The sequence below is a fragment of the Conger conger genome, chromosome 8 (assembly GCF_963514075.1).
Source record: "Conger conger chromosome 8, fConCon1.1, whole genome shotgun sequence".
Lineage (NCBI taxonomy): Eukaryota > Metazoa > Chordata > Actinopteri > Anguilliformes > Congridae > Conger > Conger conger.
In genome coordinates this window covers 58,450,560-58,476,183 of record NC_083767.1, presented here as the reverse complement: position 1 = coordinate 58,476,183, position 25,624 = coordinate 58,450,560, and the positions used below count along the sequence as shown (strand labels likewise).

Sequence of the window (25,624 nt, the reverse complement as noted above, 5' to 3'; positions counted from 1 at the left end):
TTCATTGCATTTCAATGAACTACAGTTTTAGAACTAATGTCATTTGTCTTCTGTTGATGGCTGTGTGTGGCACTAATATACAACATATTTAGAATTAACTGCATCCCTAGTGGAAGTTCCAGAACTTCCTGGTGGAAGTGTGGAGGTAAGCTGGTCCAGCTGGTTTGAAGTTGGTTTGGAGATGGCCAAGCTAGCAACATCATGGATAGCAACCATGCTGGCAAGACCATGTCCATCTAGTAGGCCAGCTCGGTACAAACAACAAATTCCAGATGATATCCAGCTGGTGCAGATGGAGTAGACTCTACCTTAGGCTGGTAGCTGGAACTTCCACCACGGATGATAAATGCTAAGTGTCCATCCGTCATCCAAGCGACAATTCTGTATGTGCAAATAAAAGAGAGTAGTAGTGTCTTCTCTGCTTTGCCATTTACACAGCAAAAGAGGAATAGGGTGATGAGGATGGTCATGATCTTCATCATCTCTGTGGGGAGTATTTTAATAAGTATGAACGTGTATCACGTGTCATGGTGTGTAGCGGTGGTGAATGAACCACAATGCTGCCCTGGAGACTGTGGTTGTGAATCCCATGCGATCCTCTGCACTTGCGTGCAAAAGCAGGTTCCTGTGTGCGGGTGTGCTGAATATCTCGCTGATAATAGTCCTTGGACAGAAGCCGAGGACACTGGCACGTTGTGAAAATGGAGAGCTCCAGGGCTGTGTGTCTACCTGTCATGGAATGCAAACCGGCTGCTCTGGAATAGTTTGAGTCGGGGCCGCGGTTCGAGAAACGTTTCAGAATCGGAAGGACTTAATATGATGCAGGCTTCACACAGTAATGTTGACCACTACAAATGTTGCCTCTCTTATTGTTTTTTTGGCTACTTGCTCAGCATCACATTGGGAAATAAAAAAACACTCTCTGCCAAACCACCCATTATTTATTCTTATAGTGGTTTCATTGTTTGTCTTTGGAACTGTACAATTCATGAGGTAGGCAAAAAGGTGAAGCCAGTTAAAAAGGCGTTGGGCACCACTTGCTGCCAGTACAGCTTGTAGCGGTGGTGGCATAGAATTCCAACATCTGGAGTTCTTCAGGAGGAATGCAGTACTGTTCTTCTATGGGAAAGGCAACCAAGTCATGCCTCACTGATGAAGGTATTAGATGCTCTTTCAGACAGGAACTTTCAGTCCAGAATACCTTCCATAAATGCGAGATTGGAGTCAGATCTGTGACTAAGATGGCAAATGGCCAAATGTCGTCAGGAAAGCGCTGGGTTCACGTGGGTGCTCTGTGGATAGGGTGATTTACATCCCTCCGTGAAAGAAATGCTGCACACAATGGATGAAGACGATCACTCACAGAATCATTAGATAGTGACTAAGCACAGTTGTTTTGGGAACAGTGTACAACATATGCAGGCACTCACCCGGAAGGGAATTTGTCACCCGTTCCCTGATACCCGCAAATGGGCGGAAATCTCACGTAGATCGGCAATCTGCACCACGGGCAGAAACTAAGGTTAGAAATGAGCTTTATCCGATTGTGAAGGGAGGAACCCTCGAAAATTAAGGAACAGAAAAGTGTAAAAAGTTGTGCTTGGACCCCCCTCCCACCTGGAAAATAATGTTTGCACAGGTGGGGCGGCCTGTAGTGTAGTGGTTCAGGTAAATGACTGGAACACACAAGTTCGGTGGTTCCTATCCCGGTGTAGCCACAATAAGATCCGCACAGCCGTTGGGCCCTTGAGCAAGGCCCTCAACCCTGCATTGCTCCAGGGGAGGATCGTCTCCCGCTTAGTCTAATCAACTGTACGTCGCTCTGGATAAGAGTGTCTGCCAAATGCCAATAATGTAATGTAATGGATGTCTGCATATAGATATGCAGTTTGTCAAGATACTTGGTGTCCCTCAAGTGTTCTGGTCCCCCAAGTGTTTCTGCTTCCATTGGCCACTTCATCTAGGTCTATGTAGCAGCCGATGACCGATGGCTGCTCTTGCTGTCCGTACATCCCCTCGCGTTCTGTGCCTGATGTCTATTGGCTTTGGCTTCTGACTAATTAGCCCGATGCCAGCCGTCTTTGTTGGCTCTCGTCGCGGTATCACAGGAAGCTGTTTACAGGAAACAGCTGCTGGCACAGGATGGCCGGTGCTCATGTTTCATTGGCTGGCTGCAATCCGTCTTCTATGCCCTGCCCATGAAACCTAATGAGGAAATATTGTATCTGGCAAGAGTCTGACTCACTGCAGCGGGACACATGTTGTTCAGCTAATGCTAAATTTCAGCTTGCACCTGCTTGCGTTACGATAGCTATCACAGCCAACTCTCGGCTTTGTTCTGGCGCCAAATTAGGTCTGAGGTTGTGTTGTAAACTCGAAGAGTGAGAGAATCGTTAAAAGGAGTCAGAATAAAAAAAAAAGGAGAGGGATAGGGTATGCAAAAGACATACTGTACATTTACTGGAGTTTACCCCTTGAGAGTACAACGATGCAAAATTCATTGAAAGACTTGTGCACTCACTGTTGAAATGGATATGCATATATCTGCACTAGTGAAACACTGTATCAGCTTTGACTTGAGTTTACTTTTTGCATTACCTGATTGCCAATAAATGTATATTTGTTTGTATACATCACTGCTGCCAAATCCTGTTGGTTTTCATTTCAACTCTACTTGTCTCTACGAAGTGGCGGCTTAATGCAATCTCTAGCTGTTGACTGAGGTGTGCTTTGTTAGGGTTGGAGTGAAAACCTACAGGACGGTAGATCTCCAGGAACAGGGTTGGGCAGCCCTGCTCGAGCTGTTGAAGGTGTGCTTTGTTAGGGTTGGAGTGAAAACCTACAGGACGGTAGATCTCCAGGAACAGGGTTGGGCAGCCCTGCTCGAGCTGTTGAAGGTGTGCTTTGTTAGGGTTGGAGTGAAAACCTACCGGACGGTAGATCTCCAGGATTAGGCGGCTCTGCTGTACATGTCTGATCCTTTCTGTCTTTCTGTCAGCTTCGAGCTGAAGCGCGTGTTCAATGGAAAAGTCACGGTGAAGCGTTTATTCTGCCATTTTGCTTCATTTACCTTCTTCTCGTGAAACTCACTTTGATCCCTTGGTCTATTCCTCCTGTGGGGCAGGATGGAGTAGATTTGGAAACGGCGGACATGAACGGGAACACCCCTCTGAAATTGTCCCGTGCTCACAAACACTGGAAGATATCCGCATACCTGGAGAACGCCATATCCCGGTCTGGCAAGCTCATTCCCAAGTTTGACTGGAGGTGAGTGTCCCTGGAGCTGAGCTGAATTAGCGGGTCAGTTTAAGCCTGTAAGAAGTCAGTCTACGCTATAGCAGGGATGGGTGTGTGTGTATACAGGTTTTTCAGTGCCTCTGTCCACTTAGCTAATAAGCTGAATACACCGACAGTTATTAACCGCAGACTAGACATCTCGTATTGAGACCCAGGAATTGTCACCTGTCATTCATGATTGTAATGAGAATTATAGCTACTAATTAATGTTATTTAAACAAAGTTAAAGTTGACAAGATATCACTAGTTTTGTGTATCAGTCTGTGGGGCAGTGCTGCTAAGTATGGCTCTAGGGATGCTGCTTAGTACCACGTGGATTCAATCTGTAAGCAGCCATTTTGGGATCTGGAAGCACAGCAGATTTAACTACAGTACATAGTTTAAAAAAGGAGGTCCCTTAAATTAATCGAGGAAAGGTTATAAAAAAGTTATATTAAAAAAAAGTCTGCCTCCAGTATCATCTTAATTGTGCATGTGAGGAGCTTGGTTTTGTCACCGGACTGCCGAACACGCAACGTGGTCATGTTCTTAGCAGGAAGGGCTCTGGAATTGAGGGAATATCGATCTGTGTTCAAGTGAGAGGTCTGCAGGCTGCCAATATTTATAAAAAGCTGGATGATGGAACGTAATGGCGGCCTCCTGAGGCAGGGCATTGATAAGGTGATATAAATAGAGCTCCCCCCTCCACCCCTTAGCCTTTACAAGCTTTTACTTCCACACAGGGTATTTTTAGCACAATATCGTATTTTAAAAATGTGTTTTGAGTTCTGCCCAGAAAATGGACACCTGTGTCGATATGTGACCTGTTTGAGATGGTTGTTTCAGAGTGCTGTCTTTTTATTAAATTACTTTCCATCAATTGTAAATATTTGTGAAGATACATTTTTTTTGGAAAGTATAAACATTTGTAATCCTGTTGTTGTGCTTTAGTAAGACATTTGTGTTTTATTTTTATGTACCTCTTGTGTAAGGTGTTAATACAGCTCTGAGCAGATTCCTTCTATAGATTCTATACATTGATATAGAAACTGAAACGTGTCTAATATCCATAGAAATAGCCTATATTTACTCCACACGATGATGATCCACTGAAATGGGTAAAATGCTGTGCCGAAGCAGGAGAGTGGAAACGGGTAAATTCAGGCGCGCAATCGGAGCCGAAAACAGGTAAAAATACGACATCTTGCATTGCCCGGAGAGCAGTGGGGTGTGCCAGAGCAAAAACACCCTTCCTGCGTCTCTCCTGCTGATCCTCGTTACCGCGCGGGCCTGCCCGCGTTTCGCTCGTTTACCTCGGCCTGCTGTAACTCCACGCTCGGATGCGGCTCGTCATGGGATTCGCACAGTTCTGCGGGGCGCGCGGAACCAGAGACAGATGTTCCGCCGGGCCAAGCCCCCCGCAGCGGCCCCGCTCAGATCGCCCTAGATTACCGCACGTCGCCGGTCCGTATCTTTTCACGCGAAGCGAACCCTGCCGTCCTCCCCGTTGAATCTTCTGATGCCGTGGTATGCGCCGGGCGTGGGGTAGCCCGGAAATAGCCTGGAAATAACCTCAGCCCCGGTCCCACACTCGCTGCCGATACGACTCCTGGCAGAGGACATTAGTGACAGATAAATATAAACATGCGTGTGCTGTCTGAGGGCCCTGCTCTGAACTCAGATGACTTTTCATACCGTGAGAGCGCAGGGAGTTGTCAGGTGTCAGGTCTAAAAAGCATGCATTATGGAAGGATGTATCATATGTATTAGACTCGCATCTTCAAACATTTTTGCCCGGGTGGACCTTTCCCCAAAAAATTCCCTCTAATCCCCTTTGAATACATTTTAAAAAGATGTAATCCTCTTTATTCAGACGCCTGACTTGGACTGCAGTTTAATGAGTGTGCATTCTGCACTGCCCCAGCAGACTATCCCCTGGGCTAGAAGTGTACCACAAGGGCCGATCTGTTTCCGGATTTCATGCTCTTAATTATTTAATTAACTCAATCATATCTTGAACTGATATTTGCATAAGCACCAGCTACAGCCACAGACTGCAGGTGTATCCTGAAGGTTTTACTGTGCTCAAGTGCAGGATTTAACCCATGCAGTTTATAGAGCTGTTAGAGAGCCAAAACTAATTGGTTGGACCAGCTCTCCAGGACCAGAGTTGTGCACCCCTGTCCTCGACTGAACACAGACTGAGCACTGGCTTGTTTAGAGTGCTGAAGTGATGCTGGTGCCGCACTAACTCCATGCCTGGTTTTGGTATACTTTTCCTCAGTGCTTTGGTGTTTGGTCCACCGGGAAAGTCCAAGGGCCCAGTTCTTTTCCTGCTATGTTGCCTGTTCCTCTGGGGGTACCCCACTTACCTGCTCAAGGTAAGATGCTGTCCCCACTTTGCCGACTGTGTACAGACTGCCTCTTCAGGACAGTCCACAGCAATCTGTTTTCACACTGAGGAGCTCGGAATGATGTAACGTGTCCTTTCAGTGTTCTGTGTTCTAGAACCCACTCCTTCTGAATTCTAGAACGCACTCTCTGGGAATTCTAGAACGCACTCTTTCAGAGTTTCAAATGGCCTCTTCTGTTGCCCAGGCCACCCCCATACCCCACTATTTCAGTATTAACTTCCTTGATATTGGCATTCTTAAATGAGTCTATAGTAATGGGAAACATTAGCTTTAATGGCCTTACACTGGACTGAAGGTATCCAGCACCACAGAGAGTAGAGTAGAGAAGGGAAATGCTGATCTGTCTCACTTGCATGTTGCTGCTCTATGCTAGGGTGCATTAGTGTGACCCCCCTCCCCCACAGTGATATTTCCTCTGTCTCTGTTGTGCAGATTGTCTCGGTCTCCTTCAACAAGCTGTGGGAGTTTCATGTGGCCTTCCTGCTTGCCAATGCACTGATGTGGTTTCTCTTTCTAAAAGCTTCCCTGATGGATCCAGGGTTTCTTCCCAGAGACAGTAAGGAATATGATCAGGCCATTAGACAGGTAAACAAACCGAGAGCTAACTCCCAAAAGAGGGAGAAAACACACACATACACACGCAGTTCAATACATGTATGTTTAATTTCATATGCTATACCCAGATACGCACCCCCCCCCCTTCTGTCTTACACACATTCCTTTGAGAAATAAATAGAAATTTTCTTTCTAGACGCTTTCTTGTCCAGTACATTCCTCCCACATTCTACCCATGCACTCTGTGTTGTGTTGGCGGGTGGTACGTTCTGACTCCCCCTCTTGAGTCAGCAGATGGTACAGTCTCACGCCTGTGGCTTCCGCAGGCGGTGCACTGTGAGGCCTGGCGTCAGGGCAAGAACCCGCTCCTGAGACTTTGTCACACCTGCCACATCGTCAGGCCCCTGCGCGCCAAACACTGCCGCGCCACCAACCGCTGCGTGGAGCAGTTCGACCACTACTGCCCCTACATCTACAACACGGTGGGCCGCAGGAACAGGTACGCTGGTGCCCTGCCCCCCAAACCCCACGACTCTCCCGCCCATGTCCCCGGTGTGTGGGCCAGTCCCCGGGGCAGCCTTCTCTGACCTGGCTAGCCTTTAGCATTCTCGCTTATTCCAGACGGTGATGTCATCTGAACCGTTCTGGCCTTAGCGCTCAACACACCTCAACACTATTTATTTGACACGCAGACTGAAGTCTGGGAAGCTTTACAAAGCTTACATGTCTGTGTATCACCCATTCATAGAGCTGGATATCTATTGAAGCACTTTGGGTTAGGAACCCTGTTCAACGGTGCTACATATTATTACTAGTATTAGCATTAGTAGTAGTAGTAGTAGTAGTAATAGTAGTTTGTTTATAGCCACCTTCATACAGGATGGCCTATTTAGTTTACACTTTAAATAATATCTATACAGTTGGAAATTTACTGAAGAAATACAGTTGGACTTCTTTCTTAGGTTCAAGGGTACAAAGGCTGTGTCCTGGAATTTGATCCTGCAACTGACAAATCAATTTGTCACAATGGAGGAATTGGTGTTTTGATTTGCTGTTTCCGTTCAGGACGTACTTCCTGGGGTTCCTGAGCTCGATGAGCCTGAACTGCTTCATGGGCGTGTACCTGTGTGTGGACTGGTTTTCCCAGATGGGCCGGAGCCTGTTCATCGGGACAGGGTTCCTCTTCATGGCCATCGTTGGAGCGATATCTGGCATCATGGCCTTCATCTGTGTGAGTGTTTACCCTCCCAGTCTGAGTGGATGCCTAATCTTCCTGTTGGAGTCTAGACTAATTCTCCCAGTCTGAGCGTAAACTATATCTCCCAGCCTGAGTGTAAACTTAGTCTCCCTGTTGGAGTGTAGACTAATTCTCCCAGTGTGAGCGTAAACTAAATCTCCCAGCCTGAGTGTAAACTTAATCTCCCAGTCTGAGTGCAAACTTAATCTCCCTGTTGGAGTGTCGACTAATTCTCCCAGTCTGAGCATAAACTTAATCTCCCTGTTGGAGTGTAGACTAATTCTCCCAGTCTGAGTGCAAACTAAATCTCCCAGTCTGAGTGTAAACTTAATCTCCCTGTTGGAGTGTAGACTAATTCTCCCAGTCTGAGTGCAAACTAAATCTCCCAGTCTGAGCGCGAACTTAATCTCCCAGCCTGAGTGTAAACTTAATCTCCCAGTCTGAGTGCAAACTTAATCTCCCTGTTGGAGTGTAGACTAATTCTCCCAGTCTGAGCATAAACTTAATCTCCCTGTCTGAGCGTGAACTTAATCTCCCAGTGTGAGCGTGAATGTAATCATCCAGGCCATGTTTGGATTAAATCTGGTGGAAGTGTAACACCGGAGTCAACCCTTTCCATATGCCCAGTAGTGTAGTTTAGGGATGAGCTACATCACCCTCCTGTGGATTCAGTAAGAACAGCACGGTTTGCTTATCAATGAAAACATATATGTTACAGTGAATTTTAGCAATTAAAATCTCATAAAGCTATAGGCGTCACAATTCTGTAGTGAATTAAGACATACTTAACCAAAGAAAATTAAAATAAGCCTTAATATGCAGTCCGTAAGTTTATACTTCTGAATACAGTGTGCTTTTAAAATGGTATCAGCGGTAATAGTAAAATCTTTATGGCAGCTGAAGAGACATTGCGTGTGTGTTAAATATCACTGTATCTCAAGATAATATTGGACATGTTATGGTTAATTTAAGATTGTAAAAAGAGTGTTCTATTCAAGTATTCCCTCTCTCTGTCACACACCCACACATACTGGGAAAAACCACAAGCTCCAAATACCCTATTTAAAAGGGACTACAGATCTAAGACTTGTTTTGCTCTCGGGAACTGATTCTTAACTGAAATGGCTGACCTCAGCCTAGAACTCTCTCTTTCACGTGAAACTGTTCGTAAAGTGGCTCGAGACGGCGGGAGCGGAGACCATCCTCCATCCTCTCGGGTGTGACCGCTCCCTCCCCTCTGTTGGCAGCTGCACATGGCGGCTCTGAACACCACCACCAACGAGCTGCTGAACCGTCACAAGTACGGCTACCTGCGGGACGAAGAGGGCCGGGCCGGCAGCCTGTTCGACCGCGGCGCGCTGCTCAACCTGCTGGAGTACTTCCACGTAGTCCCCCCCCCGCAGGAGGGCCAGCTTAGGACCGTGGATCATCTCCAGGTTATATGACGCTAACGCTGCCTCCAGGACCTGAACTGAACTACCTATAAGCAGACAACGTACAACCTTTAAGCAAACCACTCTGGCACAATGGCTAAGCAACCTTTCCTGGAGGGAAAGTAATGGACTATGTTGCTATTTTCGCTGAGCTATCAAGATGCACGGAGTGGAAACAGCAGTACAAGGGGAAAAAAACTTCAGGTAGACTCAAATTAGTTTTTTTTTTTTTTCCTTCTTTTAAAATAACTCAGAATGCAGCTGCAAACTGCTCCAGCTGTCTGACCTTATCACCAGCATCATACGCTGCTCAATTCCAAAAATGTATGTACAGGAGCATAAAATTGCCTGCTTGGAGCTTTGCTTAAGACCTGCCGGGCTGTTCATAACCTCTCTTCACTGCAGGCTCTTTCACGTGTCTCACTGTTTGCTGTTTGTGTGCTGCTGCTTTTGTCCAATCAGATGCGCCTCTCTCTGCTGCAGCCATGCTGGAGGATATTGTTGCACACAGAGGTATATCAAGGGAGTGCTGTATGCATGAGACACAGAGGGTGGTTATTCTCTAAGACAGAAATTCTGTCGGTGTCTGTGGATAGGCTGCCAGGTGGGTCGACCTGAAGTGCTTTCTCAGTTTGGACTGCCAGAACCGATCAGGCCCAGCAGGGCAGTCCTGTCACCCAGAGAGGGGCAGGGTTTTGGTTGATGGGGTCGACACGCAGGATCACCTGTGATTTGACTGCACCGGCCGTACAGGACGGGCAGTCCCGTGGCACAGTGACTGCGCACCTGGGATTGTGGACTGCACCGTGACAACCCGTCAACGGAAGGAGACTCATGTGTTCATGAGCGATTTCTTCAACAAGCAGTGGAATGTTGTAGCAATGCAATGGTTTTGCTAATATGATCATTGACATTCTAGACTGGACAAAACGTAAGTAATATGGGTAAAGATTTCTTTAGAAAAATACTGGATAATGGGTAGTCAGCTTCATGCAGACACAAACACAAAGTTGTGGTTTGTAGCTGTAATGTCAGTAGAATAGGTGCTGTCTGGGCTGCGGGCAATGCCAAAACAGTAGCGGGCATAACTGTAGCAACTGAGGAATTTGCCACTGGACTGTGCTCTTCATCTTTTTCCTGCTGCCCCCAGTATTTCACAATCACTCTGAACAATGGCACACAGCTAAATCTTCAGTGTTCATTCACCTCTAACAGTTTATATGTGTATACACTGGATAAAAGATACGCCAATTTCTAACACTCATTTTTTCCTGTGCTGGTTTCCTTAGCCCATTCTTTCCAAGGATACAACAATGGGTATACAGTTCCACTCAAATACCTGTGAGGATGACTAGTTTTCCATAAAGATAATTTTATTGTATTCAGGAGTAAGGTTTCCTATGTCAGGATTGTGTGAGTGGGCATCCTGTTGTTAAAACAAGTAGTTTTTATAGCACAAGGCCTTGGCTCACTCTTATGGCCATTCCAGGCAGTGTCAATGTCAAGTTCAATGTCACAATGCTAAACTAATTCCTTATGCTAATGAAAAATGTACATAACAAGAGTAACTAACCACTGCCTTCAGAATAAACATTGTAAGTTTGAAATTTGACAAATAAAAGCACATGTTTATGCACAATGTTATGTGCTAAATATCTTCCTGAACTACTACCCATGTACAAACTTATAGATGTTAATGTGTTGTTTAATGGTTGGTTACACATTATGTGCAATGTAAGGGGTTGAAAAAATTGCCATAGGCACATATTATGATCCAAGGACCACTAAATAATAAATGGTCATGCTGAGATCACTTCTTCACCATACTATCTACTGCGGTTGGCAAAAAGCCATTTTCAATTAGCTTCACTGTAATTGATGATGCACACAATGCTCTTGACAATCCTTTGTGATAAAAAATTGACTGGCAAACAGCTACATAAGTGTTCAGTTGTAAATTCGCTGTTGTAAGTGTTGTAAGTGTTCAGTTGTAAATTCGCTGTTGTACGTTTGTTATAAGTGAAAGTGTACTTGAGTCTGTGGTCAAACTCCCTTGGCAAATGCCACTTCTGTACACTCTTGAGTTTAGTGCTGTAGAGGACTTGACCCTATTTGAACTGTGGTAACTGTTCCTGAACACAAAGATGAGGATTGTCCATGGCAGTTGCAGCATTGCTCACAGTTAATCCCTCAGTTAAGGTTTTTGCAACAGGCCCCTTGTCTTTAATCCTTGTCTTGAGATCCAACCCTGACAAAATATGTGCTGTTGTATAATGGATTTACGTGACAAATCGACAAGCAATCGCCACTACTTGAAGATATTGACATAGCTTTCATTCATGGTACTAGCCCAGGAATAAGCAGTTTCCCGATGACAAGAGTTGGCCTTTTAACTGCAATATTCTGAGGGGGTATTGTTTCCTGGCATCAGTGTTAATGTGGTGTAATGTAATTCCAAGAGACGTGTTTAAAAGCATAAAGCTGGAACACTGTGATACATAGTATAGTTCTAGTGTACCAAACTGAAGTGTTCTTGACATGCATAACAGATTTATTTGGTACTACTAATGTACTGAATATTTGCATTTACATATGCCACAGGCACATGACCGCTGGAAAATTGCCTTCAGAACCATTATATAGCATTGTATTCACAATACACCGAAAAAGTTCAGAAAGCTGGGCTCTCATTGATGCTGTGTGCACATAAATGGTCCAATGCATCTTCTTTTGTAACATGATTTCTATGGAATCTTAGCAACATGAACAAGAACAACTATGGTGTCAAATACTGAAACAATAGTATTTGAAACAAATATGTTTTTTAAAAGTATATCCCCATTTTTATTATTTCATCTCCTTGACACCATTTCAAAATAAAGTGCCTAGATTTATCCGTTTTTTATTTCGCGTTAAAAAGAATTGCTTAGTAAGTTAAATGTATACGCCTTAAGTACCACAAGATGGCGATCTTACAGTTAAATGTGATGGCAGCTCCGTCAGGTAGCTACACACAGCCAAAACATTTGCCCAGATTTTCACATTTTGTCTATCCAGCAGCAGCCTAAAGCAATAAACCGTTCCTTCCCTGCGTCATACTCTGACGTTAAGACAGCGTTAACAGCCGTAATTACATACAAATTCGTTTTCATATATACACTATTAGATAGTTTTTGCAACACATGTATTCACGGAAAGATCACAAACTCTTCAGAGATGGTATAGCTACGCACCCACACACGCGCGTGGAAGCCGTGCATGTGTGCAGTTAACCGTAAAAGTGAAAATACAGCGACAAACATGAATTTACTCGTGATTGTAATAACTCGGTTTTTTGTTGTGCCCCTCGCTTATTTCAACAAAAATAATATGAGTCAAAATAAATTGAGTTTAGATGTAATTTCCCAGAAATCTTGACAGCGGCACTGCCCATCCAATTCACTTCGTATTGAAAAGACTCCGAAACTACACTGAAAGAAATCTGTCGCGCTCAATTGCTATGGACTCCACTGAATAAGCCTCAGTGAATGAGAGCTCAAAACCCTATTGAGTTGTTTTGGAGAGACAGCGTCCCCACCTGCCATGTACAGCCCTTTGTTGTCCAGAATAGGGCTCTCAACAGCTCCTTATTTCGCCACATTCGGGACTGTGTAGCTACAAATTCCGGGACCGCTTTCTCTCGCCTTCAAAGCACCGGGAGGGAACTACGGGCTTTGTGTTGTTGGTGATTGACGTGAGAATTTGGAAGAGAGAAAAAAGTCTTACTCGACTACTGCATCAGTTTTCATTCAGAGCCGAGTGCGAGAATGTCCGAAATATTGCTCTAACGAAAGAGGTTTCCAAGAGGATAGCAATAAAAATATGAACATAGGCTATTAAGTAGCCTACTGTTTAAATAATGTAAAAGATTGCGCAAGGGACGACCGAACCAAATCGAATTCTTACAGCAGCCAGGATAAGACGAAATGGATGTCACATGGAACAACTCCTTTAATCCACAGAAGATATGGATTTGAGATGTGTGCAATTTATGTTGAACTTTATCGGTGAAGTCATGAAATTCAGATAGGCTAGCATGTTTAAGAATGTTTAACATTGGCACGAATGGAGGAACCATCGGATCCTTTTCTAAGAACTTGGAGGATTTTGATTCAATACGGAGTGTGCTTCTGTACAGGTCAGTAGACTATTTATTTTTTATTTTTAAATTTGTTTATGTGTCTATAACCCGCAGTAAACGACGTCACGTGTCTTTGTCAGTGTTGAAAGAGGGAAGATATATAGGCTAGACTACTTTTTCATTATGCCATTATTAAGACGGTCCTGCACTTTGTCATTCTAATACACACTGAATGCCTTAGCGGATTTAAAGACCTCGTGCGTGGACTGAGAAGTAAAAAAGGGAAAAAGAAGAAAAAAAAAGAACTCAACTCCATATTAAAAAACAACATTATTAAACCTACGTTAGATTACATGTAGCTATAATTTCACAAGAGGATAAACCTTTCATGTTACTAATGAGATAAACATTTTAGCAGTATTCTATAGCATAAACCTGAAGGCTATACAATAAGCCTTGACTATTATATTTTGTAATTCATAAATATTATATTCTATAGAGCTAGTAGCTATATATAGCTATTTTCACATGTAACACATGTTAGCATATAGACTAATTGCTTAGCAGAAGATTCAGGTGTAGCCTACAATAAAAACAACTGGATAACTGGATTGACCAATAAAATCCATAAACCAGGAATAGCCAGGAATAGAATAAGCACAGTATTTACAGTAGGCTAGCTATAGTCTTTCTTTTTTCTACAAGACTAACATTGTTATTATTATTGTTGTGGTTGTAATTGGATAATAATAATAAAAAATAAAATAAAAATAATTATAATAGTAAATAGTACAAACAATAATATTAACAATACTACTATTAATTGAAAAAATAACGTAAAATAATAATAATAATCATAATAATAATAATAATAATAATAATAATATTATTATTATTATTATTATTATTATTCTTATCGATGCTTTCGTAATTACCTATTAGCACTCTCTGATCATTTATGACTGATGCTTTGTCGTAAACTACCTACTTTTGGTCCTTAAAACGAGTCGACTCAAATTGCTGTTGTCAGGGCAGACGTCGCTAGTTACAAAGTTAGTTGTTTGTGATCCACTCTGCGAACTGAAGGCTTCAACGTTGTCAGGGCAACCACAAGAACAGCCAACCACAACGATTCCATTCGCGTCACGTGGTACTGGGGAAAAGCCCGTATGTTCGCAACATGGCGAACTGTTGTCAATGTGTAGGCTATGGTAACAGATAAACTTCATTGAAGAAATTTAGCTGCTTCGTTACGTAAATTTAAATGAAAGTATGACCTCCAAAGATGTCCACAGACCCCACGATAGTTCCGTGTGCGATTCCGCTAAGCTTGCGGATAACAGCGAGGATGAAGGTGATGATAGCGATACGGGGTCCACGGGATCTGCATCAAGTTACAGTCAGTCCGACTACTCCGAGTAAGAAAAATGCTTTATTTTAACGGAAACATAAAGAACTGTCATAGATCGTTTCTGTTTCTTTGTACAATGAGTAGTTGTTAAATGCATAGCAAGTCAATACCAGATCGCGTGCAAATAATATATGCATGAAAAAAAAGAAACAAAAAAAAAGTTGTTTTGGCTCTCAATTAGGTTAAGTGTAGACTGTCAGTTTTCATTTGAGTACGGAATTACATCCATATGATGTGATTCGTGTAGGAATTACAGCCCCTTTAATGCATAGTTGAATACATTTGGCAATTGGCTGCTCAGCTGTTTCCTGGCCAGCTCTGTGTCTAGAACAGCATTAGTTATCATGCACAAGAAGGTTGATTCTAGGTGTAGAATAGGTTGCATTTGCATTGTTGCTGTTGTCTCAACATGAGCTATCAAATAAGTGTCAATGCCATTAAAGCTGGGTGAAAATCTGAATAAATTGATCAAAGACATGGCCAAAACATTCTGAAAAAATGAAGGGCCAGTTTGCTGGAAAGTAAATCAAAGAACTGTAGAGTTCAGGGACATGGTCTAATGGACAGATGGAATAGTAATAGTAATAGTAATGGAAAGAGTGAAGTGTGGAGAAAGAAAGGAACGGCTAATGATCCAATCTGTGCAACATGGTGGAGGTTGTGTTATGGCTTGGGTATGTATGGCTGCCACCGGAACTGTCTCACTCATCTCCAATGATGATGTGATGCTGATGGCAGCAGAAACGTCTTAACTGCTCAGATCCAACCAAATGCGTCAAAACTCAATGGGCACTGCTCCACCTTGGACATTTCATTACATTATTGGCATTTGGCAGACGCTCTTATCCAGAGCGACGTACAGTTGATTAGACTAAGCAGGGGACAATCCTCCCCTGGAGCAATGCAGGGTTAAGGGCCTTGCTCAGGGGTCCAAAGGCTGTGCGGATCTTATTGTGGCTACACCGGGATTAGAACCACCGACCTTATGTATGCCAGTCATTTACCTTAACCACTACGCTACAGGCCGCCCTTGGAGCTGGAATATGACCCAAAGCGGACCGCTAAAGCAACCGAGGAGTTTTTCTGGGCCAAAAAGTGGAATGTTCTTGGATGGCCAAGTCAGTTACCCAACCTGAATCCAGTTGAACAGACTGAAGGTAAAACTAACCATTTTGAAGAGGGCTGCAGTACAGGCCTGACAGAGCATCACTAGGGAAGAGTGTTCGGTGATGTCTATGGGTTGCAGACTTCAGGCAGCCATAGAATACAAAAGATTTTCTAAATAAGTACTAAATATGATGACTTTATTTAAGTAAATGTTCAGTCGTCCAATTTTTGCTCCCTAAAATGAGGAAGCTATATATATAAATAGCTTAAAATGAAAGCTGACAGTATTTAGGGGGGGGGGGGGGTATTTTGGTAAGCCTATTGTTTGGCCTATGTCTCTGACTGTTTTTTTTCCCATTTCTCAGCCTCATAATGGCTTCCTTGACTTTCATTGGCACAACTCTGCTCCTCATGTTGACATGCCAATAACCGACTCCAAAGGCAATCAAAAGCCTAGAATCAAGACTAGACACTGAAAGCTCTCTTATATCATGTTTGTTGCCTGACTTTTGCTAACCCTCAATTATACCATGTTCTCTTTCAATGAATGAAATGCTGATATGCTTTTCTACCAAAGAAGTAAGGTGAAGTATTCTCAGTTCGATATGACCCTCCTTGCTGGCAGTCCTTCTATGAGTGGGATCGGCCCGCTTTGCTAAAAGGCCCTGACAAATGTTTGGCCCCCCTCTGTGGGTGATGTCACGAGAACTGGATAGGTATTTTGTAACACAGGTGTAACTGCCAGTGGTGTGGGCTAGCAAGAGCAGGGTGAGACAGGCCTCCTCTATCTGCCATGCCCATCAAAAGATTGTTTCCTAGCTGTTTCTCAACAAGGATTTTGGGAGCACCGGTCTACGCGCCACCCTTTAAAACTGTACATTATAGCCTCCCTATCCTGCTGTAGGCTACTGCCTTGCCAGAAACTGAGTGTGCGGTCGACAGACGGTGCTTCGTCCATTTGTACGACACTGCTGTGGACACACCACTATGCTGTGCTTGGTGGAAAGTGTCAGTATCTGGTGCCTGTGCAAAGGCCTCCTCCCTGCTATACAATTAGACTGTGTCTGAAGACTGCACCGGGAGAATTTGTTTGACACATTTTAGGATCTTGTGCACTGACTGCAGAAATCTAATGCGGGACAAAGTATACTTTGGAAAAGCATATGGGAAAATGAAAAGCTTTTGATAACGGTACATTGGTCAGACATGCAAGACAGGTACCATTTGTTATATGAACTGCAAATGTTTTGTTCTTAGTTTGTTAAAACTAGTGGCTGCCTGGCTGGTCTTTATATTCAAGCTGAAATGGAACATTTAAGGTAGTGCTTGCTGTTTCTGCCCATTTCCTTCTGCCTTCTCAGCCTGTCCCTTTGTGAAGAGGAATTAGCATCATTAGCATGTGAACCTATGTGCATCTCTTCTCTTAGGCAATAAGGTAATCTGTCCTCAGTTGTGTTAGCTTGACATAAGAGTTATTAAAGGTACAATAGGTAAGGTTTTTGTGTTACATTGTTACAAGACCATTGTAAATCCCTTCCTATCATTGAAAAGGGCTCACTGAAATGTGGACTCACCCTCTGCCTGTGTTTATGGTCCTTAAATTCAGGTTTCAAAATATACAGTTGACGGCCCGACACTCTGTAACAAAACATTGTATAACTGTTCAATAATTCAAGCTCATTGGTTGAAAATTGGTTTGAATTGCCACAGCCAATGGCATTTCAACATCAGCGCGTTCACAGAGAAGTGGGAGGGATAAACAGTGTAGTGGTTTGAAGGGTGTTTGTTGCTGCTGTTCCTCTCTTGACCATTAGAAGTCCGAAATGACCTATTGTACCTTTAAGAAGGAGAGTTACAGTAGAAGAGCAGAGTATGAAAAGAGAGCCTTGCTCTACTGTACTCCAGCCTCACTTTTTCAACGATTTAGGAAATTTCTGTTTCCAATTTGGAAACTTAACCTTCATAAATAATTATATGCCATTCACCATCTTCAGAAAATTTATGGATGTGGTTTCCAAGAGTCGACCACAGGGGTGGTGCGGCTTAATTTAGAGAAACAAAAATGCCTGGCTCAATAGTTGGTTTTCTTTTTTTGCAAAGCTAGAACATTTTATTTTGAAGGGTGTGTGGGTTTCTCTCTCTCTTTCACTGTTTTCTCCCTCAAAAAATAATGCCTCCATTCTTTATGTGGGCACGTACTGCTTGTTTTTATTTCTTTAAATGCTGCGTGAGCTGGAGTTGAAAAGAAACCCCAGAAAAGAAAGGCCAAATGTTAATGAAATTCTTTTTTTTATGACTTGTAACTATAAAGCATTTAATGACCTCATCAAATGAAATGCCATTGTAAGTCATAAACCTTTACACCTTTATATTAAGGCATTAAATCCAGCTCTCATGCGAACGCCTTTATTGCTAATGCGGATAGGTTCTCACTTTTTTACTTTCTGTTGTACCCTTTTCTCCTTCTTAAAAATATTTTAACTGGCTTCTTAATCATTAATTCATTTTTAGTTTGGAACCTGACTAATAATCTGACTTGCCATCCAAATGGAACTAAGAGGCCTTTAGGACGCCCGATTTTGGAGAGCCAAACTTTGCACGAGGAGTGAACTTTATTGGACCTGCTGAGGGGCATTGCCAATTGAGGCACATGTGCTGGTTACAGGGATTTACAGACTGCCAGTCCCAGCCTTGGCCCAGGAGTCTGTGGAGGGAGGTGTGGTTTTGCCCTAGTGTCACCCAAGGAGGGAGGATTTCAACTATCAGGGTATCCCTCGCCGGACTGTTGTATAGCGCCTCCTCACGCCGATTGAGTATCTGCAGTCTGCCTGCACCACCTCTTTCTGTTTCTTGCTGTTCTCTTGCACATTAGCTGCACTGCTCAGTTGGTTGAGAGTGAAAAGGACTTGCATGTCCTTCAGATGCCGCTCATTGTAATGTTATCTGTATTGAATCAAAGTCCTCCTCCTTTGTTACTTAGGACAGAGCAACAATGGGACGAGAGTACAGTCATAAATGGGAATTAGAAATTGGGGAGCCATGTTGGTGGAAAAATAGTTAAATGTATTATAATCCAGGGCAGTTGGTGTGCCCTCCATTAAGGCTCAATTCCTCAGTAACCCCAGTCTCGTTTCCCTCCCTGCGTGACAGTGACCTTGAGCCGGAATGGCTGGACGATGTCCAGAAGAACGGGGAGCTGTTTTACCTGGAGCTCAGCGAGGGCGAGGAGGAGGCGGCATTGGCCCACGCCGGCGCCCTGCAGGGGCTCCCCACCAATCACGTGCGCTTCAGCGACAAGGAGGCGGAGGTGATCACGGACGGCGGGAAGCACAAGGAGAAGGGCAAGGCGGAGCACAAGCTGAAGAAGCTGGCCAAGATCCTGAGGAAGAAGCGGCCCTCGCAGCGGCGGGCAGAGGGGAGCTGGGGCGCGGGGTCGGGGGGCCAGGCCCACCCTCCCCACCCCACCTCCATCCTGAAGAACCAGGTGGGGCAGCGGCCGGGCGTGGTGGTCCAGCAGCGGCTCCTCAAGGAGGTGTACGTGTACCTGAACCCCAAAAGGCTGGGGAGCTGCTCGCCTCCCCTGGGGAAGGGCGGGCTGCTAGAGGCGCTGGTGGGCCTGGTGCACCGCCCCGCCTGGGGGAAGGGAGAGGGAGGGGGCGTGGGGCAGCAAGAGGAGCGGCTCACCGTCCACGGCCTGGTGCCCAGCAGTCCTGCCATCAAGTGCGCCCAGATCCTGATTGGTGAGTCGGGAGTCACATGTCCACATGCCCAGATCCTGATTGGTGAGTCGGGAGTCACATGTCCACATGCCCAGATCCTGATTGGTGAGTCGGGAGTCACATGTCCGCATGCCCAGATGCTGATTGGGCAGCCTGGAGCCACATCTCCACATGTCCAGATGCTGATTGGCTAGCTTGGAGTCACATTTCTACATGCCCAGATCCTGTTTGGTGGGTCAGAAGCCGCATTTCTATATGAACACAGGCCTTACTGTTTATTACCCATCTATTCAGTACATTATAGGAGTTATACAGAGCTATTCAATATCTTTTTACAAAGATATTTTTTTTAAATGAAAGTAGTTCAACCCTTGGACTATAAACTCTTATTGTTATTATTGTATGTTAAGATTATGAGGGTACTATTATTAGATGTTCATCCAGGCCCTGCCTGTATACAAAAAAAAAGATGATTATAAATGATTCTGCCTTTAAGATGTCTGACATTGTTGTTTGCTGAGAGTGATGGCCCATTATCTCTTGTCACATTTGGAAGTTTCCCGGCCGTGGAAGCATCTGACTCAGGAACACTTAGGGCAGTTGTCTGAGAAGACCAAAGGAATGGCAACACAATTACACTGTGAAAAAAAAAAGAATGCACATAAGTTAGCAGTTAGACTGCCTTTCAAGGAGTGGGCATCCATGCTAGAACAATTACCCTGGTTAAATATCTAAAATAACTTGGGAGAGAGGGAGATAGGTATTCACGTGTTATGTGCACAGGTCCTGTTCCAATCTTTGTTGTTGTGATGTTAGATGAACATGGAACGTTTTCTAAACCATAGATTGTTGGAAAAATGAATGCATTAAATTGCCTAGTGAAGACTAATGTGTTCTGTCCCAGGGATCATGAAATCACAGTCCTTGAGGGACAAGAATTGCTGGGTTTCTGCCCTCCTTTTACCTGGGAATCAGATGTGAAGGCATTCTGGCCAATTAGTAGCACTAATTATTCAATTAGTTACCTGGAAGAAAAGAAAACCAGGGCTGGTTTGGATTTGAGGACCAGATTTGATGGTCTCTGTTCTATCCCTTGCAGTAGAGGTTTTCCATTTTACACTTTGTACCAATGTGACTGGTTGCCATAACCAGCCCTCTGTGTATTGTGTGTGCAGAGTAGATTACCTTGAGCTGTGCTGTACAGTACTGTGAAACTGACTCAGTGTTCCTGTCCTCACAGGTGATGTTCTTGTTGCTGTTGACGATGTGGACGTGACATCAGAGAACATTGAAAGAGTGCTTTCCTGCATCCCTGGTCCAATGCAGGTATGTGTGTGATTCCATTGTGCTGGTACAGTAAATAAATAATGTAAATAAATATAATTTGTTAGTTTTTCATCCAAAGCGACTTACAGTTGATTAGACTAAGCAGGGCACAATCCACCATAGAGCAATGCAGGGTTAAGGGCCAACCTTCTGGGTCCCAGTCATGTACCTTAGCCACTAGGCTACATGCTGGCCATTCTGGTACAGGAAGCACATGGTCATTCATTCAATTACTGACCCAATGAGATTTGAAGCCTCTGCAACTGAAACTTTAAAATTCCGTTTTTCTAATCTCCAATCCCACCCAAATCTGGAATGTCTAATCTGCTGAATGTCTATGCAAACTCGTATGCAAACTGGATTCAACTGTGACCTGCCCAGCAGCCATTGTCAGACGGACGGAGTAGTTTTTGATGAACAGATCAGAGAATCAACCCATGAGTCCAATGGGAGAGAGAAAAATATTTTTGTTCCAAAAATCACTTTCACAGCCCATAATAACCGCTCACCCGAGCACTCTGCCAATTGGTTTCAGAAACGGGGGAAAGCCAGGACTGCACAGAGTTGAGGTTCAGGACATTTGCAAATTGAAGAGAAGAAAAGGGGGGAAACGGTATAAAAAAAATAAATAAAGGGGTGAGATTGACTGGGAGAGGCACGGCGGGGATGAGAAAGAGGTGACGCTGAAAGAGAGCGCGGCCCTGTGATCAAAGGAATACTGCCAATTGGTGAAGGGAATTGCTTTATTAAACATTCAAATTAAATATCACTTTTTAACAAGTTTTTAACAAAGTTCCACACGTACTTGTCAACTCAAATTATCCTCATTGCGTTCCGAGAGCAGCGTGTGTCCAGTCATTGAAAACCGCTGTTGGACATGAATTTGTTTTTGCCATTTGGTGGCGTACGGTTTGATTTACACTGCCTCAGGCTGCAGCAGTTGAGTGTAGATGGTTCAGAACGTGATGTCAGACAGTTATGGGAAAATAATTTTAAAACTTTAATAAAAAAATGAAAACATCTCAAATGTGTCAACGTTATACATATTTCTCAGAGCTATGCATGGTTCATTCCTCAGCTCTGCCCACAAGTAATCCTTGTAGCCACATTTTGCAACAAAAACAACCTCTCGGACTTCACTGCGGTGGCTAAATTGGCTGGTGTCCGGACCGAATGTTCTGCAGCTTAATAAGAGTCTTTGTGTACCATTTATGTTTGTTTCCACTCCGCACGATGAAAGTGCACAGGGGCAGTTCACTGCAAGTATTTCAACTTAGTTTTGCATTATCTGCGATTAGCTGCCATTTATTCTCATTCATGCTGAATTTTCACAGACATGGATAACTAGACTCTTCTTTCTCTGGCTATTCAGTGCCAATGGGGTTGGCTACTGTCAGACTCCAAGATGCTAAGTACACTGCAGCATACAGAAAATGAAGGTAACTTTTCTATTTTTGTCTTCATATAAAAAGAAAATGTGAAGCATAATCTCATTCCTCATCCAGAGGGTGTAAGAATCTGAGTGTGCAGCAACTGTAGACCTCACACACCTGAGAAGCTGTTTGTCTATGGCGTTCACACCTCCTCAGGTGACTGGAGAGTCTTGACCTATGGAATATGATTTCAGCAGCAGCTGTAGCTGGAATAACAGCGCCTTGTTTGAGAGAGGAGTTGCACTTAGGATTTGCCAAAGTGCATGTTAATATGGAAAATGTATTAGTTTGGTTAAAAAAAAGAAGCGTGGTTGACCTACTGCCACTGGAAAATGGCATAACCCACTTGAGGACACACGGTATGGACGATCTTCATTAAGGCTGTCATTTGAGGCCGCTGGGTTGCCAGATGTTCTCAGTTGTTCCAAGCTGTCTTCACATTTTGCGTCATAATAAGGGCCTTCTTGGTGCCTTCTTAATAGCGGCAAAATTCTGTTTTCCCGTTACCCAAATAACAGGGAGCTTGAAGTTAATGGCATCAGCGGTCCGTCCCTCTGAGTGGCAGAAGTGCGATGGGAAACGGGACGGCGGCTAAATGAAGCGCGCTCTCCCGAGTTTGCACAAACCGGGACCTTAACGAAGCGGGTGCCAGATGGGAGGAAAATAATGCGCTGCCTCGTCATGTTTGCACACTTACTCTGCAGATACGACAAAAGCACAAAGCTGTTTCCCCCTTCCACTCAATTAATCAATTAACCACTCCTCGGCAGGTACTAATCATTCTAATGTATAATTAGGGTGCTGGAGCTACATGTATTTAAAGCTTATGAAACTTGTGTAGAAATATGCTTATATTTTTACCACTTTTATGTGGCTTCAGGGGCCTCGGTCTCTTACCACAGAAGGCACAGAATGAAAATTCCCTATAGTTCCCATTTTGACTTAAAACATATTTAGTAGCCAACAATCATCACCTTTTTCTATGGGCAGAAATGGCGGGTCGATGTCAGAGGGATACCTTTGATGTTTTTTTTAGTTTGTGTTTTTTATTTTTTTTTAAGACACGTCCGCATTCGCTTTCCATCTGTCCCTGCGCGAAGTAAAGGAGCAAAAAAGAGAGAGGAGTAAAAGAAGGAATTTTTAAAATTACAGTGCTGCCAGGAGTGATCCAGTGTGCGGTGGAGAGAATCTGGACGGCGACGGTCGAGTCTGGAAACCACAGGAAGAGAGCCATTACGCTGCGGCGCTGTCATTGCTGCTGATTAGACGATGCGAGCAGATAGCAAATTACACTGGGGGGAAGCGCAGAGCTGGACCAAAATGGACTTTTGCCCTCTGCGCACGCAATCTGTCTGTTTTTCGACAAACAATTCTAACGTCGGACCTTAAGATTTCCGCTTGTTTTGCGTGCTGTTGTTTATGTTCACCGAGCGCGACGTAGACGTCGTGGTCACTCGGCCGCCGCCGTTTGGCTGGTTGTCATTTTGGAAGCTCCTTCACCAGGAGGCGTGCAGACTGGGTTTGGAGCTCAACCTGATTTTCAGCATCAGAGCTGGGCTCCAAGTTGCATATTTTCCCCTTGCGCAGGGCGTAATTTTGACCAGTGCAATTGTGGCCATTTGGGAAGCGCTCGGCACTGTCTGTATGTATCGGTGGGATGAGCGGTTTACCAGGGTTGTGTGTAGTTGTAGTCATTGCCAACCCATTGTGCTCTTTACAGAGATTGCTCCTCTATTGCCACAACTAATAAGCCTTTGGAAATATTCAGCCTTCATTAAAATGCTAAGAAAGGACGCAGACGAACCATTACAGTTTACCCAGGATGCTTTAATATGCACCTTTAGCTACTGAACAAACCGAGTAAAGTACAGTGCTCAGTGTGTCCCAACAAAATTGGATCTGAGCATGTCCAAATCTCTGGCCACTCCTCTGGGTTAAAGACGCGTGCTCCTGGCGAGCCTTGTGGTGCAGTATGTACAGGGTTTGAGTCCCTGCCTGCACTATAATCACCACTCTGTCTGCTTAAAAATGTGTGGCGAGTGTTCAGGCTGCCATGCATCGTGCATGAGGGCACTACGTATTGGTGGAGGTTGGGGCGAGTTTATCACTGTTGAGCGGTTTGAGTGTGAGAACAGCGCTATATACAGTGCAGTCCATAAGTATTTGGACAGTGACATATTTTTTTGTTGTTTTGGCTCTGTAGGGTTTTTACATCATTGATTGCAAATGATTCTCAGCAGAATATAGAAAATTATTACTTTTTCTTCAGTTTTCAGTTAATTTGTCCAGTTGCTTTTGGTCCCCTGAAAATAAAAACGGCTCTAATTCCTACATGGTTCACGCAATATGGATGTAAAATAAAAAATAAAAAGCTGACTGCACTTTAAAATGTGAGAAACAAAAGAAAACCAAAAAAGTCACTGTTCAAATACTTACGGACTGCCCTGTACTGTAAATGCAAGGAATTCTTCTTATTCTGATCTCAATAAAACATACAAAAGAGGTGCAGACTCTCTCTCTCTCACACACCTTAAAAAATGTGTATGCTGCTGTGACGGTTCTGCTGTGGCACTGGCGTGGGTGTCGCTTGTTCGGCTAAGTGTGCGCCACCGTGCCGACCATAAACCCAGCGCTGAGAATCAGTGAAATATAGTCATTATAGTTTTAATGATATGCTGGTGCAAACTAACTTTCTTTCGAATTGGGGCGCTTGTGAAAAAAATTCCGGATAACATGTTGCTCCCACTTAGTGAGGACGGGAGCTCCCGAAGAATGGACCGTTGTATCTTCAAACGTGCCCGCTTTCTTATTCATCGCGTCACTGTGTTTGAATACACAGTGAGAGTCCATTTCTAAGCTTGTATACACTCACAAACTCGCACTCACGTCACATGGACACCTAGAGCGCAAATAGGCACTCATATTCACGATCACGCACATACACACACTCGCATACATTGGCTGAAATATATTGACGATGGCATCTGACGTCTTGCAGCCTTGTGTAGGATCGAGTTATTCTTAATTTTTGCAGATTTATTCTGCCTCCTGCTAGCTCCATTTCCTCTGTCTTCGGTGAGGTTACGATGCTCGCGGCGTCTCGGGGGACCCGTCTCTGTTTTCACTGCGTCCAGCGCTCAGGGAAGGCTGTAATCATGTGACTCAGGAAGTCGGGGCGGCGGGGAGCAGCTGTTAAACCCTTTCTGACGGCGCGCCGTCCTTGGCCCCCGCCCCGCCCAGGCACGCGGGCCCGAGCGTCGCTCGCGCGCTAACCGCGTTAGCTTTCGTGAGCTGCGGTCTGCTGCAAGAATGCCACAACTGTACGGGACTGAGACACAAAATGAGACGACAACAACAAAAAAAAAAAAAACCCAAAAAACCCTTAAATATTCTAAAAATAGAGCTGTTGAAATATCGATCGTTTGTGCCCGTGTCGGTGAGAAGCATTAAGAGAACAAGCTGTACTTGTCTCTCTGGCTTATTTTAAGTGTGTGGAATGGCGTAGGTTTGGCTGCGCCCGAGACATATAGCCCACACCACATAAGAAGAGGTTTTTCATGGTCAGTGAAACTTTTTTTTCTTGCCTGGACGTT

The 25,624-nt window shown here is 44.2% G+C and overlaps 2 protein-coding genes across 3 annotated transcripts in view; both read left to right on the top strand.

The window, feature by feature from the left end:
• Positions 1-10,478, top strand: part of LOC133134510 (uncharacterized) — an 18,557-nt gene extending 8,079 nt beyond the window's left edge. Inside the window, exons 4-9 of the mRNA XM_061250712.1 lie at positions 3,125-3,267; positions 5,561-5,657; positions 6,123-6,275; positions 6,572-6,744; positions 7,311-7,476; positions 8,730-10,478. Of these exons, the coding sequence (XP_061106696.1) occupies positions 3,125-3,267; positions 5,561-5,657; positions 6,123-6,275; positions 6,572-6,744; positions 7,311-7,476; positions 8,730-8,927 (930 nt within the window). The 3' untranslated portion in view covers positions 8,928-10,478. The remainder of the gene's footprint in view (positions 1-3,124; positions 3,268-5,560; positions 5,658-6,122; positions 6,276-6,571; positions 6,745-7,310; positions 7,477-8,729) is intronic.
• Positions 10,479-13,000: 2,522 nt separating this feature from the next.
• Positions 13,001-25,624, top strand: part of intu (inturned planar cell polarity protein) — a 31,623-nt gene continuing 18,999 nt past the window's right edge. The window contains exons 1-3 of one of the 2 annotated variants that reach the window (XM_061252341.1): positions 13,001-13,092; positions 18,704-19,293; positions 20,513-20,598. In XM_061252341.1, coding sequence (XP_061108325.1) covers positions 13,001-13,092; positions 18,704-19,293; positions 20,513-20,598 — 768 coding nt within the window. Of the gene's footprint in view, positions 13,093-14,211; positions 14,454-18,703; positions 19,294-20,512; positions 20,599-25,624 lie in introns of those variants that run through there. The other variant, XM_061252340.1, reaches the window with a different exon arrangement.